We start from the raw sequence: 13236 nt of genomic DNA, 5'->3' as shown, positions 1-13236 counted from the left end.
TCTACAGTCAGTACACCAGAGTCTGCACCTCACAGTCAGTACACCAGAGTCTGCACCTCAGTCAGTACACCAGAGTCTGTACCTCAGTCAGTATACCAGAGTCTGCACCTCAGTCAGTACACCAGAGTCTGCAGTCAGTACACCAGAGTCTACACCTCACAGTTGATACACTTCAGAGTCTATGCCACACAGGTGACAGATAAGGACTTCATGTTATACACCTGGTCTTTGTCTTATGGTTTATAAGGCCTCTACTTTTGCTCCTCATCAGGGTATCCTTCAGAATTCTGTCTCTACATTTGATTTCCAGAGACAGGTTTTAACAAAGTGTAGGACTCAGCATTTGTAACAACTGCGCTAATGATTCTCATGCAGTAGGCTTCAAAGCACACATTTTGATACTACCTTCTCGAAGTATGACCACCAAGCTGCTGCAAAGATTGACAGGCAAATTTAAATTTTTTTTTATGAACAGCCTTCCTCTGAGAATGGGAAGCATATTTCTTTCTTGTGCAAAATAGGATGGATTTATGATTTTTATGGAAACTAGGTGATATTCTGGCTGGTGGGCTTGTCTCTCAAGTCAGGCAACACTCGTGCTTTTCATTTTAACCCCTACTAAAGGCTGTGAGGAAGATGGAGGCATAGAGTACGGTCTTCAGATGTCAGAATTTGAAAGCAGAGCGGTTTAACTCTTTTATGTTGGCTTCTGTGTTGTGTGTTGAAGCTTTTAAACTAAAGCAGATTAAACTGTTAAATACATAGAAACATTTTGTATTAGCTTTGTAGTTTGTTTATATAGTTAATATTTTATAAAAGTGAAGAGGTGGATGAAAAAGATTCTAGGTGATAAATTGGTTTATTTTAGTAGCTGATTATTACATTGATGCTTTTACAATATAAGTTTTGCTCTATAGGGTGAAAAATTTGGACCCTTTGCTGGAGAGAAGCGAATGCCTGAAGACTTGGATGAAAATATGGACTACCGACTGATGTGGGAGGTAAGGTGTGGTTGTTAAACATCTGGGGTTTTCCCCCTTTGTATGGTACTATGGTATGATACTGAAATAAGGCCATTGAATCAATATTGGTCTCAGTTGAGTTTTATGTCCTGAAATGTCTTATTGCTTTATTGTTTTAATGATTTATTTTTTAAACTCTGTGTGTGTGTGTGTGTGTGTGTGTGTGTGTGTGTGTCTGTGTGCATGTGAGTGCCGGAGGCTGTAGAGTCCAGAAGGGGGTGTTAGATCCTCTAGAGCTGAAGTTACAGGTGGTGATAAACAACCTGACCCTTGGCAGAGCAGCATGGGCTGTGACGTCATCGTGCCAGACCTGGAATGTCTTCATGAAGGTCAACATTAAGAACGTTAGACTGCTGCAATAGTCTTCTATGCAATTCTTTTAGAACTCTGAAATTTAACTATTGTCCCCCAAAGTGGTAAAGAATGTTTGGATTTCAAAGTGAACATGCACTGAATTTAGAATTGGATTTTTGTAAATGAAATTGTGCTTTTCTTTTAACCTTTATTTCCGGATTGCAGTTCTAATGATATAGAACTAACTTTACATTCCTTGTTCAATGCACACTTCACACTTAAGCTATACTTAACCTTTGGAGTGTACATGTAGGAACTAGGGTGTTGTAAACTGCTTTTACCATATAAAGTTTCTTTTCTGTGGGATTTGCATACGTGAGTGTATCTTATTTATTATGCAGATTTTTTATCCTAGTTTCAGTTACTTTTTGGCTTGCATTGATTAGAAGAAGGGCCTAAGGATTAGAACTAGGGAAACAGAGGCGTGGAGATAGTCAAAAGGGAAATTCGAAGACCTCAGCAGCAAGAATTCTATTAGGTGGGCAAGAGCTGAAGCTTGTGTAGATGGGTTGAAAGGTAGAGGTTGTAAGTCAAAAAATGTGTTTTTGTTTTGTATTGGTTTGCATTTGAGATAGAGTTTCATACAGCTAAGGCTGCCTTGGAGCACATAAAAAGATTTGTTTCAAGGTTTAAATCATGCAGTTGTGAGAATCTGAAATGTGTGGTGATGTAAATGAGAATGACCCCCATTGGATCACATGTTTGAATACTTGGTTCCAGGTTGGTGCCACTGCTTGGGTAGGCTTAGGAGGTGTGTCCTCCTGAAGGAAGTCTGTTACTTATAGTGGAATTTAAGGTTTCAAAAGCCATGTACGATTTCTAGTTTTCTTTCTACTTCCAGCTTGTTGTACAAGATGTGAGATCTTAGTGTTTTTTGTTACTATGTCTGCCAACTCCTGTCAAGATTCCCTGCCACGATGCACTCTTTCCTTCTGGAACTGTAAGCCCCTCTACCCCAAACCCCTCTTTCTGTCATTTGCCTTGATCATGATGTTGCATCACAGCAATAGAAAAGTAACTAACACAGAAGGTGAGGCGACAGGCTGGAAACTCGGATGAAAGCTAATGATTTGTCTAAGGCAGTGTGCTTTTGGAAACCTGCCATCATTCTCTTAAAGCCATGGACCAGTCCAGTGAGAATCTCACATATTATAATGGGTAATCTCTTTGATTTAAAGTGAACTTAATGGACAGAATATCAAGGTTAGTCTTTGGTTCATTCATGTAGTACTGCAACTTAGCTGTTGACATATAAATCTATCATAATATGTTGTCTGCAATCAAAGCATACATATAAGCATCCTACTATTACTGACAGTGTTGGTGACATTGCAGTTGTGAGAAAAAGAATTCTAAAAGGTTTCTGTAGCACAAGGGTCAAGAGCAGAAACTAGGAGTGGCCTGTACTGTAATCCAAGTAAAAAATGTTATTGATGCTGTGCTTATTTAGCAGACTGTTTTAATTGCTTATTTTTAGGAACCTAAGATGTTTTTGTGGCTTCCACCATGTTTCCATAGGCAGTTCATTCTTTTGCCATAAGATTTTCAGAAATTAAATGTTATGTGACAAAGGGGCTCCAGCCTACCACCCAAGGAAAAGCCTATAAATTCTTAAAAATGGTAATATTTAACAAGTTGGTAATGGCTTTTGCTATTTGTTGTCTGGAAATTTTTGTGGCAAAACCAATGTTCTACACAGTCAGCGCATTATGAAGCAGATAGTGACTGTAATTTTTCTCTGGAAAGGAAATTTTGAGAAAGTAAGCATAGGGCTGTTTCTCCATTATATGTGATGTTTTGGCAGCAGATCATTGACTCCTATGATTCTTTGGTGTCTTTACTCTTTTGCTTTCACACACTAGTATCCCCAGTGCTCTTACTCTGCCACTCACAGAATTTGATGTATTTTGTTGTTGATGTTAAGAGTCACATGGTGGCTGATATATGATCTTTATTTTACTTTGTAGTCAATGCTTCGAATGAGGTACAATTTGGAAGGTGTAAAGAATAAAGCACTGGTTGCTTCAGGTTCTCCCAGGGAAGCTGAACTTAGTTCTCTCCTCATCCTTCCCTTCCCTTCTTTTCTTCCCCTTTTCCCTTCGTCATTGCTAGTTTATTTGTTGAGAGTTTTACATTTTATATAATATATTCTGGTCATACCTATCTGTCAGCTCTCTTATCTCCTTTCAACTCCATTCTCCCTTCTCCCTCTCTCCAAGTTTTCATCCTACTTCCTAATCTTGTTGAGTATAACCATGACTGCCTGAGAAGGAATGGGCCTTGGAGTTATCCACAGGTGTGTGAATAGCTCACCACTGGTCATATCACTGAGACACTGACTTCTCTCGCCCAGCAGTCCTCACCTACTATTAGCTCTCCTAGACAGGCATGGGCCCTTGAGCCCCTCCTCCACCTATGACTGAATGTTGATGGACTGTCTTGTGTAAACTCTGTGTAGGCAACAATAGCTGCTGTGAATTTGTGACTGCCACAGCCTTGCCATGCCCTTAAGACAGAGTCTCATTGCCCACTTCCCATTGACTGTATTCTTTCTACCGCTTCTTCTACAATGTGCCTTAAGAACTGACTTGGGTGTCTCATTTAAGGCCGAGAATTCTCCAGTCACTTGTTTTTAGCCCTGCCTTGATCAATCATAAATGTTTGCATTAACTGCTGCTGTTCACTGGAAATACAAGCGTCATTGATTAAGACAAAGCAGTGCTAGTGTGAGCCATAAACATTATTATCTAGAAAGGGTCTTGACAACATGTCCATTTAGTCTACTAAAGCGGCAATTTCATCTCTAGTGCCTGTGACCCCAAATATCAGTCTTTGACCAGATCCACAGTACTGGGCATGAATTCCTTCCAGTGGAGCAGGGCACTGATTCAATCAACAATCAACTGGTTATCTCCATAGCAGTGCGCCACTATTACACCAGTTTGCTAGAAAAGTGGATATTGCATCATGCTATGTCCAAAGTGAGAAAAACCATTGCTGACTTTTCTCCTCAAGCTGCCAGCATAGCAACTGCTGGCACTCTGAAGGCTAACCAGCAGGGAGGAAGCTTCTAGTATAGTTCCAGCATCGTTTTTACTGTTTTGTAACCAAGATGCATGTGTTTTCATCAGCAGGCTCTTACTGATCAGTTCTGATGGTCAGCTTAGAAGAATGGTACTAGTAGGTCTTTAGGATACCATGGGATTTTCTGGCCAATAATCTCTATGGAGATATCCCATACCTGACACTGGGATTAATAACACATGGCTTCTGAGATTGGCATTATGCACTTGTGTATGGTGCTTCTGTTGAGGCTGCTCCCTTTCCTTTCCCCTCCCATTTCCTTCTCTTCCCCTTTCTCTTCTCCTCCCCTCCTCTACCTTCTCTCCTCCCCTCCCCTTCTCTCTTTTGCTTGTCCTCATCTGTTATTCATTTGGTTTGCCAGCTAGTTCCTACTTTTCCAGTTGTGCTGTTGGCAGGAGGAGGAATTTTTGTCAGTGATAGATCTTCTGAGGGAACATTAAAAAACAAAAACATGCAAACAACCAAACAGAAACATAAGCAGAGAACACCCTTTGAACCTCATAGCTTTCCTTTTCTCCCTAGTGTAATCCTCTCCATGATTATGGTGCACGAGCTGCATCAGAACCTAGAGTTACACTTGACAGAGACTTTTACTCCTTCAGGGTTGACAATGCCAGCATCCAGACAGAGCAGAGAGAAAGAAGAATGACTAGACCTTTTTACTGAGTCTGTTCTGGAATCCTTGATTATTCTCAAAGGGAGATAAAAGAATAACTTTCCCAGCTGGTGAAATCAGCCAGTTATTAAAAATATGTCTAATATTTATGCTGCTTCCTGTAGCCACCATGCTGCTCCTAGATGATCAATCCTACTTATGTTGTAGCTATGACCTATGAACCAGGTGCTGGTGAGAGTATCTAGAAATAATACCCTAACAAGACAGCATGAGACACAGTTCTTTCTCAGTTTATATTTTATTGTGCTTATGGTGCTGATGATGCTCACGGACAAGGAAGACGCCCCTGATGGTCATTTTATATCAAAGCATCGGAGGCATTACTCATTTTGCCTACTGACACATACCAGTTTCTAGCAGCATGCACAGTAAGTACGTAAAGGGATTTTGTGAACCATGGGGAATGCTGGCATTGCTGGGAGCTCTTCTTCCCTCTTGGGATACAACTTTGGATTTAAGATGCCCACTGCTTCTGAGCATTTCCTAGAATTTCAGCCTTTTGCTGTAATGGCTACCAGGATTTGAACTTCTTTCTGTTTTTAATGCTTATTGAAGGCTTCTGATTTTTACATTTATTTTAAGTAAAGTGTATCCCCAGAAGAATGTTGCTTTCCTTGGGCTTTAGGCCAGCTGTCAGACCTGGGGTTATAGCCATGCTTGACCACAGATGTTTCCCTTGAACAGTTTGGCGGTCTGTGCCCAGTTGTCTGCATTGTAGCCTTTCCTGCACTTAATTAGGGGTTCTTTTGCCAGGTGGCTTAGAGTTATGACTGTATTTCCTTTCATTTTATTTTCTTAGACTCATCCTTAAGACTAAAACACATCATATGCTATTGCCAAAGCTATTGGTAGTGCTTTTTTAAATCTCCACCATTCATTTCTATGATACATTTTTAGATACTTCATACCACAGTTCAGTCCCTCTCTCTAGCACATACCTCGACAGAGTTTGTGTATTTCACTTCCTCTTGCCCTTGAGCATGATGCAGATGTTCTGAAGCACGCTTTGTAGCATCCACCATGTTTGTCTTTCCAATAGCTCAGATATGCTGGCTTTGGGGTTTCCCCTCCCTTTCCAAAAGACATCTGGCCATGCCTGCAGGAGTTTGGTGTCAAAATGCTTCTGTTGAGTCCTTAAAGCTTTCTATCTTGCTTTGGCGTTTCCAGCACCATTTACTCTCGAGGTTTGCATCTGCTGAGATCACACAGGGCTCTGTGTGTTCCTCTCCTCTCTGTGCCCCACTCACAATCTGCTCATTTCCCCTCCCCCCCAGCCTTCCGAACCACTCACGATACAGTTGGATGTCTAGTGGTGATTTCTTACGCACAGAACAGATGTATCCTTGGTCTGTAACCTTGGGTGGGTCCTCTAGGGAAGGAATACTTTCATTGTGTACCCAATCAAAAGCTCATGTCCAGATTTTACTAGAATCAGGTGAGAAAGAAAGAGTCAAGTGAGATATGCACATCTGAGTGTTATTTTATAGGAAAAAAAATCTCTTTTACTTAGATTCAGATTAATTTTTGTTATTATATCATCATACTTAATACATGTGTCAATTCACGGAACATTAGAAACAAAGCAAATAAACCTTAAACTTCAATTTTGAAAAAGTACCAATCTCTTATAAAGAATCAATCCAGCTATAAAACAGTTATGTACAAAGTGCTATGAAGCAATCTGCTTTGCCTTTGGGAAACTGAGTAGACAGAGGAGGAGAAATCCTGCTTCCTGCCTGCAGTCCCACTGAGCTAGGATGGCCTCACATTCCTAGATACTGATGGCAGAGATGTAACGAGTAATGATGAAAAGAGAGGAAGAATATTTCATCACTATGTTGTGAAGAACAGGATGTAAATGTCCCATGACCACGAGTTCATCCTCCTTTTACTGATACGAACTTTAGACTTAGACAGAGGAAGAATAGGTGCAGGAGCAAGAAATATCCATAGTTAGCAATCATGGTCATGGTGTACTTTTGCCCACCTTTGTCTCAGCTCAGGTCATTGCAAGGCGGTCCCTTAAATTGTTAAACTGTCAATCATGTCATCTCTGAGAGTACCCATCTGTTTCTATGTTCTGCTCCACCATGTAGTCTGCCTACATTAGATGGCTGTTATCACCTTGCGGTGTTCTGTTTCTCACATCAAAGATGACTATGGGTTTACGACACTGTGCCTTCAGTAAAATAAAAAAGAGGTTAGGTAGACAGGCACACTAGTACTTTTCACGGCATGAAGGAACACAGGACAGTGCTGACAAAATGGTGGCAGAAGTGGAGATTTTTCACTGTTAGTTTCCTTTGGGTCACTGGTTTTTTTGTTTTGTTTTTAGAAAAATCAGCCTTCCAGTAAGGACTCTTAAAATTTGACATTCTCTTATTTTTCTAAAGCCAATACTTGAAGGAGCAGTGAGGAAAACCTTTCTTTTCTTAAGCCCAAGGTCATTGGAATTGCCAGAGTTATTAATAATTACTGTCCCTACCACCCATATATTATAAAATGCAGCATATTAAAGTGGTTTAATTTTACTTATTTTAGTCTGCAGACAAGAGTCAGTATTATTTTAATATAACTATTAAGTAAATAATATTTTCAAAATATTCTTGTTCAAATATTTGAGGTTCATGAATGTTTTTTTGTACAGATTACTGACTTGCTATAGTTATCGCATTGTTTTGGAATAATGGTGCTCACCTGGAGATGTGAGCCCCATGGTATAACTGATGAGTTTCCTATTAATAACAGTATAGACTGCTTTTGGAACTTCATTCTCAGCCTCTAGTTAGCACCTCTCACAATGAGGGTGGTCCCTACTTGGTCTCGTTTCTCTGTCATTGGTTCTGCTCCATGAGGATCACAGAGGAGCCAGATGAAGAGGAAAAGCTCTACGTTACTAATGAGTAGGTAATAACTTTGAAGTATGCTGCTCTAGAAAAGTTTACTTAGAGCATGTGACTGAGCCCCCGGCTCAGGGTGTGAATGCTGTACTATTTCTTACATCTTGTTCTTAGAACCACCTGTGGCAAGAAATAAGCCTGCAGAGTGAATTCTGAGTATGTTTCCTAACTATCTTCCCGGAGACTCAGTCACAGGCTATAACTTGGTGGAGGACAGCAAGATAAAGGAAGATGGTCTGCTATTGCATCCTTACTCTTTAGCAACTACACTCAGGGAAAGCCAGATCCTTGATGACACTTCAGAAAAAAATTTCAAGACAGAGGGACGCGTCAGAGAACTCATTAAGATAAGGGAGAGAACATTCTTTAGAGCGAAGCATGGGCATTCGGACAAAGGACATTCTTAGATGCCTCCGTAGTGGCTGTGTGGCTTTTAAAGTTATGTTGTTCAAAGGATGAGATTTGCAACAGGATTTCAAGATTAATTCAGAAAGTTTTAAAATTAAGTAAAAACAAAGAAAAACAAACAAGCAAAAAAAAAAAAAGATCCAAACAAAACAAAACAACAGAAAACAAATGGGCATACTCGCCCAGAAGGACAGTGAGGAGGATCATTCTTAAAGAATGTCTTGTTATGCATGAAATGGTTTGGTGGTTTTAGAAGGTACTTTCATTGACTTTAGGTATGAGAGAGCACTCCAATACTGTTAAATGCAAAGCCACGAACATTCTGTGTAAGCAAGCATAGTTAGTTGCTTTGAATGTCTCTGACATGTGTTTTGGAAGATGAACACTACCTCTTATTATCATCTCTGTTAAAATTTTAGACTCATAGCCTGTCCCGTCTTTCCCACATCCCCTTAATAGAGATGGGAAAACTCATCCTAATCGTAAGTGGTGTTATTGCCTGGTCTGATCCTGTAATGCAGGGGGAGAGAGGGAACAAACTCGTTTCTTGCTTCTTGACAGTGGACATGATGTACCCACCTGTCTCAGGTTCCTGCTGCTCGGACTTCCCTACCATGATGGTCTGGAACCTTGAACTGAGAGCCAAAACAACTCTTCCTCTCATAAGGTCTCCTGTAAGTTGCTTTTGGCAGGGCATTTGAACACAGCAGCAGGGCTAACAGCCATACAAGTGATGTACTTAGAGAGGGTACTTAGACAGAGATGGGATGATGGGATGGACTTCGTTTCCAATCCCAAAGAGATGACATATTCTGTTGTCTAGCTATGATATTTACTTTTAGGTCTTTGCATAGTAGATCTAAAATATAAATATCCTTGAATAAACATTTATTTCATATTTCATATTTAATAATGACCTCAAATAAATACATAATCTGTGCTTGTTATTTAGCATTTTTAGAAAATATGTGATTCAGCAGTTAAAAACACAACTTGGTGATGCCTCATTGCTTGCTCATGTTGTAGACATCTTTCTTTGTTCGTGAAAAGAGGATTTTACTGAAATTCAGTCTGTAAAGAAGCAGCCTGGTTGGATATTGAAGAAGACATTTTATTTGTATCTTCTTTTCATTGACCGTGTCTGCTGGTTACAGCTGCTCTGCTGTTGGGAACTTGACTCAGTACCAGTTTCCCAATGTGTTTTAGTTTTTGGAAAAAAAATGTTTTCAACTGTTTGAAATCTTTTATTTTTTTTATTGTTTATAGAAATCCTTTTAGGTGTTTGGAACAAAGAAGGTTCTTTATGAAATGTTTTCCTTTTGCAGATGGTAACATTTTTAGGTTCCAAATGGAACCACTTAGTGGAGACATTAATGGAAAAATACCACCTATGAAGCCTTCAGAATGCTAGAGCTGGTGGCACAAATGTAGTGTAGGACAGCCCCCCCCCACCCCGCCACTGGTTTGTCAGCTAGAAACACAGGCCAGCAAATATTAGTGCCTTCTGTACAGTTTGTGTCAGCTGAGACTGTCCTTTGTCTATTCTTCCACATAGTCTCCTAAGTATATGCATTTTCTGGCCATCAAGCTAAACCTCACATAGGATTAGAAGAGTATTGAAGTGGCTGCATTGTATGATTGAAACAAATAAGTAAACAGGTTTGTTTGTTTGGGGAGTACTGTCTGTGATCATTGTGTTCTGATCCTGACTGAAAACACATCAGGCGTTTTATCTGACAGAAGCAGTTGTTTACTGTTACGAACAACTTCAACTTGTTAAATAACAAAGGAGATCATGATGCCAAGACAAAACAAAACCAAACAGAAACACAAAACCCAAAACAAAACAAAACCCCAAAAGACTTAGATGTTGAGGCCCCCATAGGGATGAGACTGTCAATCAGCTCAGGGATGATAGTCAATTTCTACCAATCTTATTTTCCCTTTGGTAGTGGCTTAGTCTCACTGCTGGCAGCTACCATGGAGGATTTTATCTTCATGTTAATATACTACATGACATGCTTATCTGAGCAATTTCCTAGGCACACTAAGGCATTATGATAAAAACTTAGTTAATTATATAGGAAATGGTTTAGAGAAAGCATTTCAGATCTGACATATGAATGTATGCATTTACAAAAGTAACCATAATAAAATTGACGGATTAGTGTCAGTTTTACTGTTTACTGTAGAAGTAAAAACAAAAGAGCTTAATAAAATTAGTAGCTATTAGATTTTCTAAATGTTTTTAGATTTCCACTTATACATTATAAAATAGCATGGACTTTAAGAAAGTATGGTGGTGGAGGTTATATTCATTAGCTTTGTTCTTGTGTTAGTTATTCTTTAAGAAAGTATGGTGGTAGGAGGTTATATTCATTAGCTTTGTTCTTGTGTTAGTTACTCTCTTTTTGAATTAGTTACTTTTCTATTGCTGTGATAAAACACCATGACCAAAGTAGCTTGTAGAAGGAGAGGTATATTTGAGTTTACAGTTCAAGTTCTATCATGCAGTGTACACATGGATACATATGTATACACCTACACTCAGATACACACATACAGGAATGTACATGTACTACATACGCACACACATACACAGATACAGTACAGCACACACACACACACACACACACACACACACACACACACACACACACTGCTTCAACGTAATTTAAAATTTTCATTACTATCCCATTTCATGTAAATGAGCTAAATTTGGGGCTCCAAGGAAAGGAGAAAAGCGTCCTTGTAATTTGGAACTTTAGATCGTAGAAATCAATAATACTTTAACACATTTTGCAAAACAAGTGTGATTTTAATTATAAGATTTCAGGTTACATAACTTGCTATGGAAACTATGCTATGACAAATGCTTTGTTAATAAACTTAGAATTAATTTTATATTCATACATTATTTCTTTGAATTTAATTTCATTACTACTTTCTTGATATTAATGCCAGTAAATATACTTTATTTGGATAGATATACTTTTTAAATTGAAACACCTTTTTTTTCAGGGTTAAGTCAACTTTTCTAAAGTAATCTAGGTTTATCTATTTTTATAAGCAATTAATAGTCAATCATTTTATGGTAGCTGATTTAATTATTGGAAAATGATAAGTGGCTTTTGAACAACTTTTTTTCTCTTGTATGTATGTATTTTTGTAGGTATGTATGTAAGTGTTATGTTCAAGCTCAGCATATTGGGCATGGTAGGTGACCATTCTTTCTACTACTATATTACATACTTAGTCACAAAGTTTTTAATTATGAATTTTGTAAAATCTAAACATACAGCATTTCTTACAAAACTAGTGTATTTATTGGTATTAGCTGTACATATAAAATATATGTATATTTAAAAACTGTAAAAGGTAGAATCTCACTAATTTTATATAAACTATATGTTGAAATAATTTTGTAGATACTTTGGTGTGGATATATTGAAGTGGCTCATGTGGCTTATCTTCGTGTCTGTTGGACAGCGTGAACAGGATGTAGAGACAGCTTGTCTAGTTCTTGAGAACTGGCTCATGGCAGAGGTGGAGAGAAGTGTCACTCATTGGTGGAGAAAGTGGACATTAATTAGTTTATTTCTATATATTTTACCTTTTAAATTGTTATATATTATAGCAGCTTATCTTAGCTTTCAGACTGGAGAGGTGCTTTCCTGTGTATAGTGCTTATTTGGCATGCACAGACCATCAGGTTTGGTCCCCTGCACAGCATAAAACAGGACAGAATGGAGCACAGCTGGAATCCTAGTCCCAACACTTGAGAGATGGAGACAGGGGATCGGAAGGTTAAGGTCGTCATTAGTTAAGTAGTGAGTTTGAGACCATCCCCAGCTATTTTGTCATCCTATCTTTATAAAAAAAAAAAAAGGAAGGAAAAGAAAAGCTTTGGTTTGTGTGTTTTAATTGTTACATTATTGTTCAGAGCATTTTAGATTTACATAGAAATTGAACAGTAATTAAGATTCTCATGTTCTCTTTCCTTCTCCCCAATTCTTCTATTATAAACATCTTTCCTTAGTTTTGAATTTTGTTTCAATTGATGATGTGGATCCATTATATTACAGTCTGTGGTTCACATTGGAGTTTATTCTGTGCTTTCGTTCTTTATGTAGACTAGATCCCCAACTCCCCAAATCCTCTCTGTGTTGTCTGTTACTGCTCCTGTGTTCTGTTTTAGTTGCTGAGAGCCACCATTCCGTTGTTTGTTTGGTTGGTTGGTTTGTTCGAGACAGGGTTTCTCTGTAGTTTTGGAGCCTATCCTGGAACCAGCTCTTGTAGACCAGGCTGGCCTCAAACTCACAGAGATCCACCTGCCTCTGCCTCCCGAGTGCTGGGATTAAAGGCGTGCGCCACCACTGCCCAGCCAATCCATTTTAAAAATCTAGTATGCCATAAATTTGGAATCATGTAATATATAGGCATTTCAGATGATAAACTTCCCTTAAAATCTGTATATTTAAACTTCTTCAATTTTGAAGCTTTTAAGCTCATTTAATTTTATTACTGAATATTAGTTTTTATATTCCACAGTATGTTTATTCACTTATTGATTGTCTTGATTGGATATTATGAACACAATTGCTATTGACACTTATAGGCAGGATTTTGTGTAGACATTCATGTTCAACTAATTTGGATAACTGCCAAGTAGCATGACTGCAATGAGAGCTTGTACAGTTTGTTTAGAAACTGCTAAAATACCTTGCAGACCCTGTGCCGCTTGGGTCCGTCCAGCAGAGAGTGAACATTTCTGTCACTCCATTTCCCTCTC

The 13236-nt window shown here is 38.7% G+C and overlaps 1 protein-coding gene across 1 annotated transcript in view; it reads left to right on the top strand.

Annotated features, from left to right (window-relative positions):
- Nucleotides 1-13236, top strand: part of Prdm5 (PR/SET domain 5) — a 157530-nt gene that overhangs the window by 12898 nt on the left and 131396 nt on the right. The window contains exon 2 of the mRNA XM_005360627.3: nucleotides 918-1001. Within this exon, the coding sequence (XP_005360684.1) occupies nucleotides 918-1001 (84 nt within the window). The remainder of the gene's footprint in view (nucleotides 1-917; nucleotides 1002-13236) is intronic.

Source organism: Microtus ochrogaster, linkage group LG3 (assembly GCF_000317375.1).
Source record: "Microtus ochrogaster isolate Prairie Vole_2 linkage group LG3, MicOch1.0, whole genome shotgun sequence".
Lineage (NCBI taxonomy): Eukaryota > Metazoa > Chordata > Mammalia > Rodentia > Cricetidae > Microtus > Microtus ochrogaster.
This window is presented reverse-complemented; position numbering and strand designations above follow the sequence as displayed.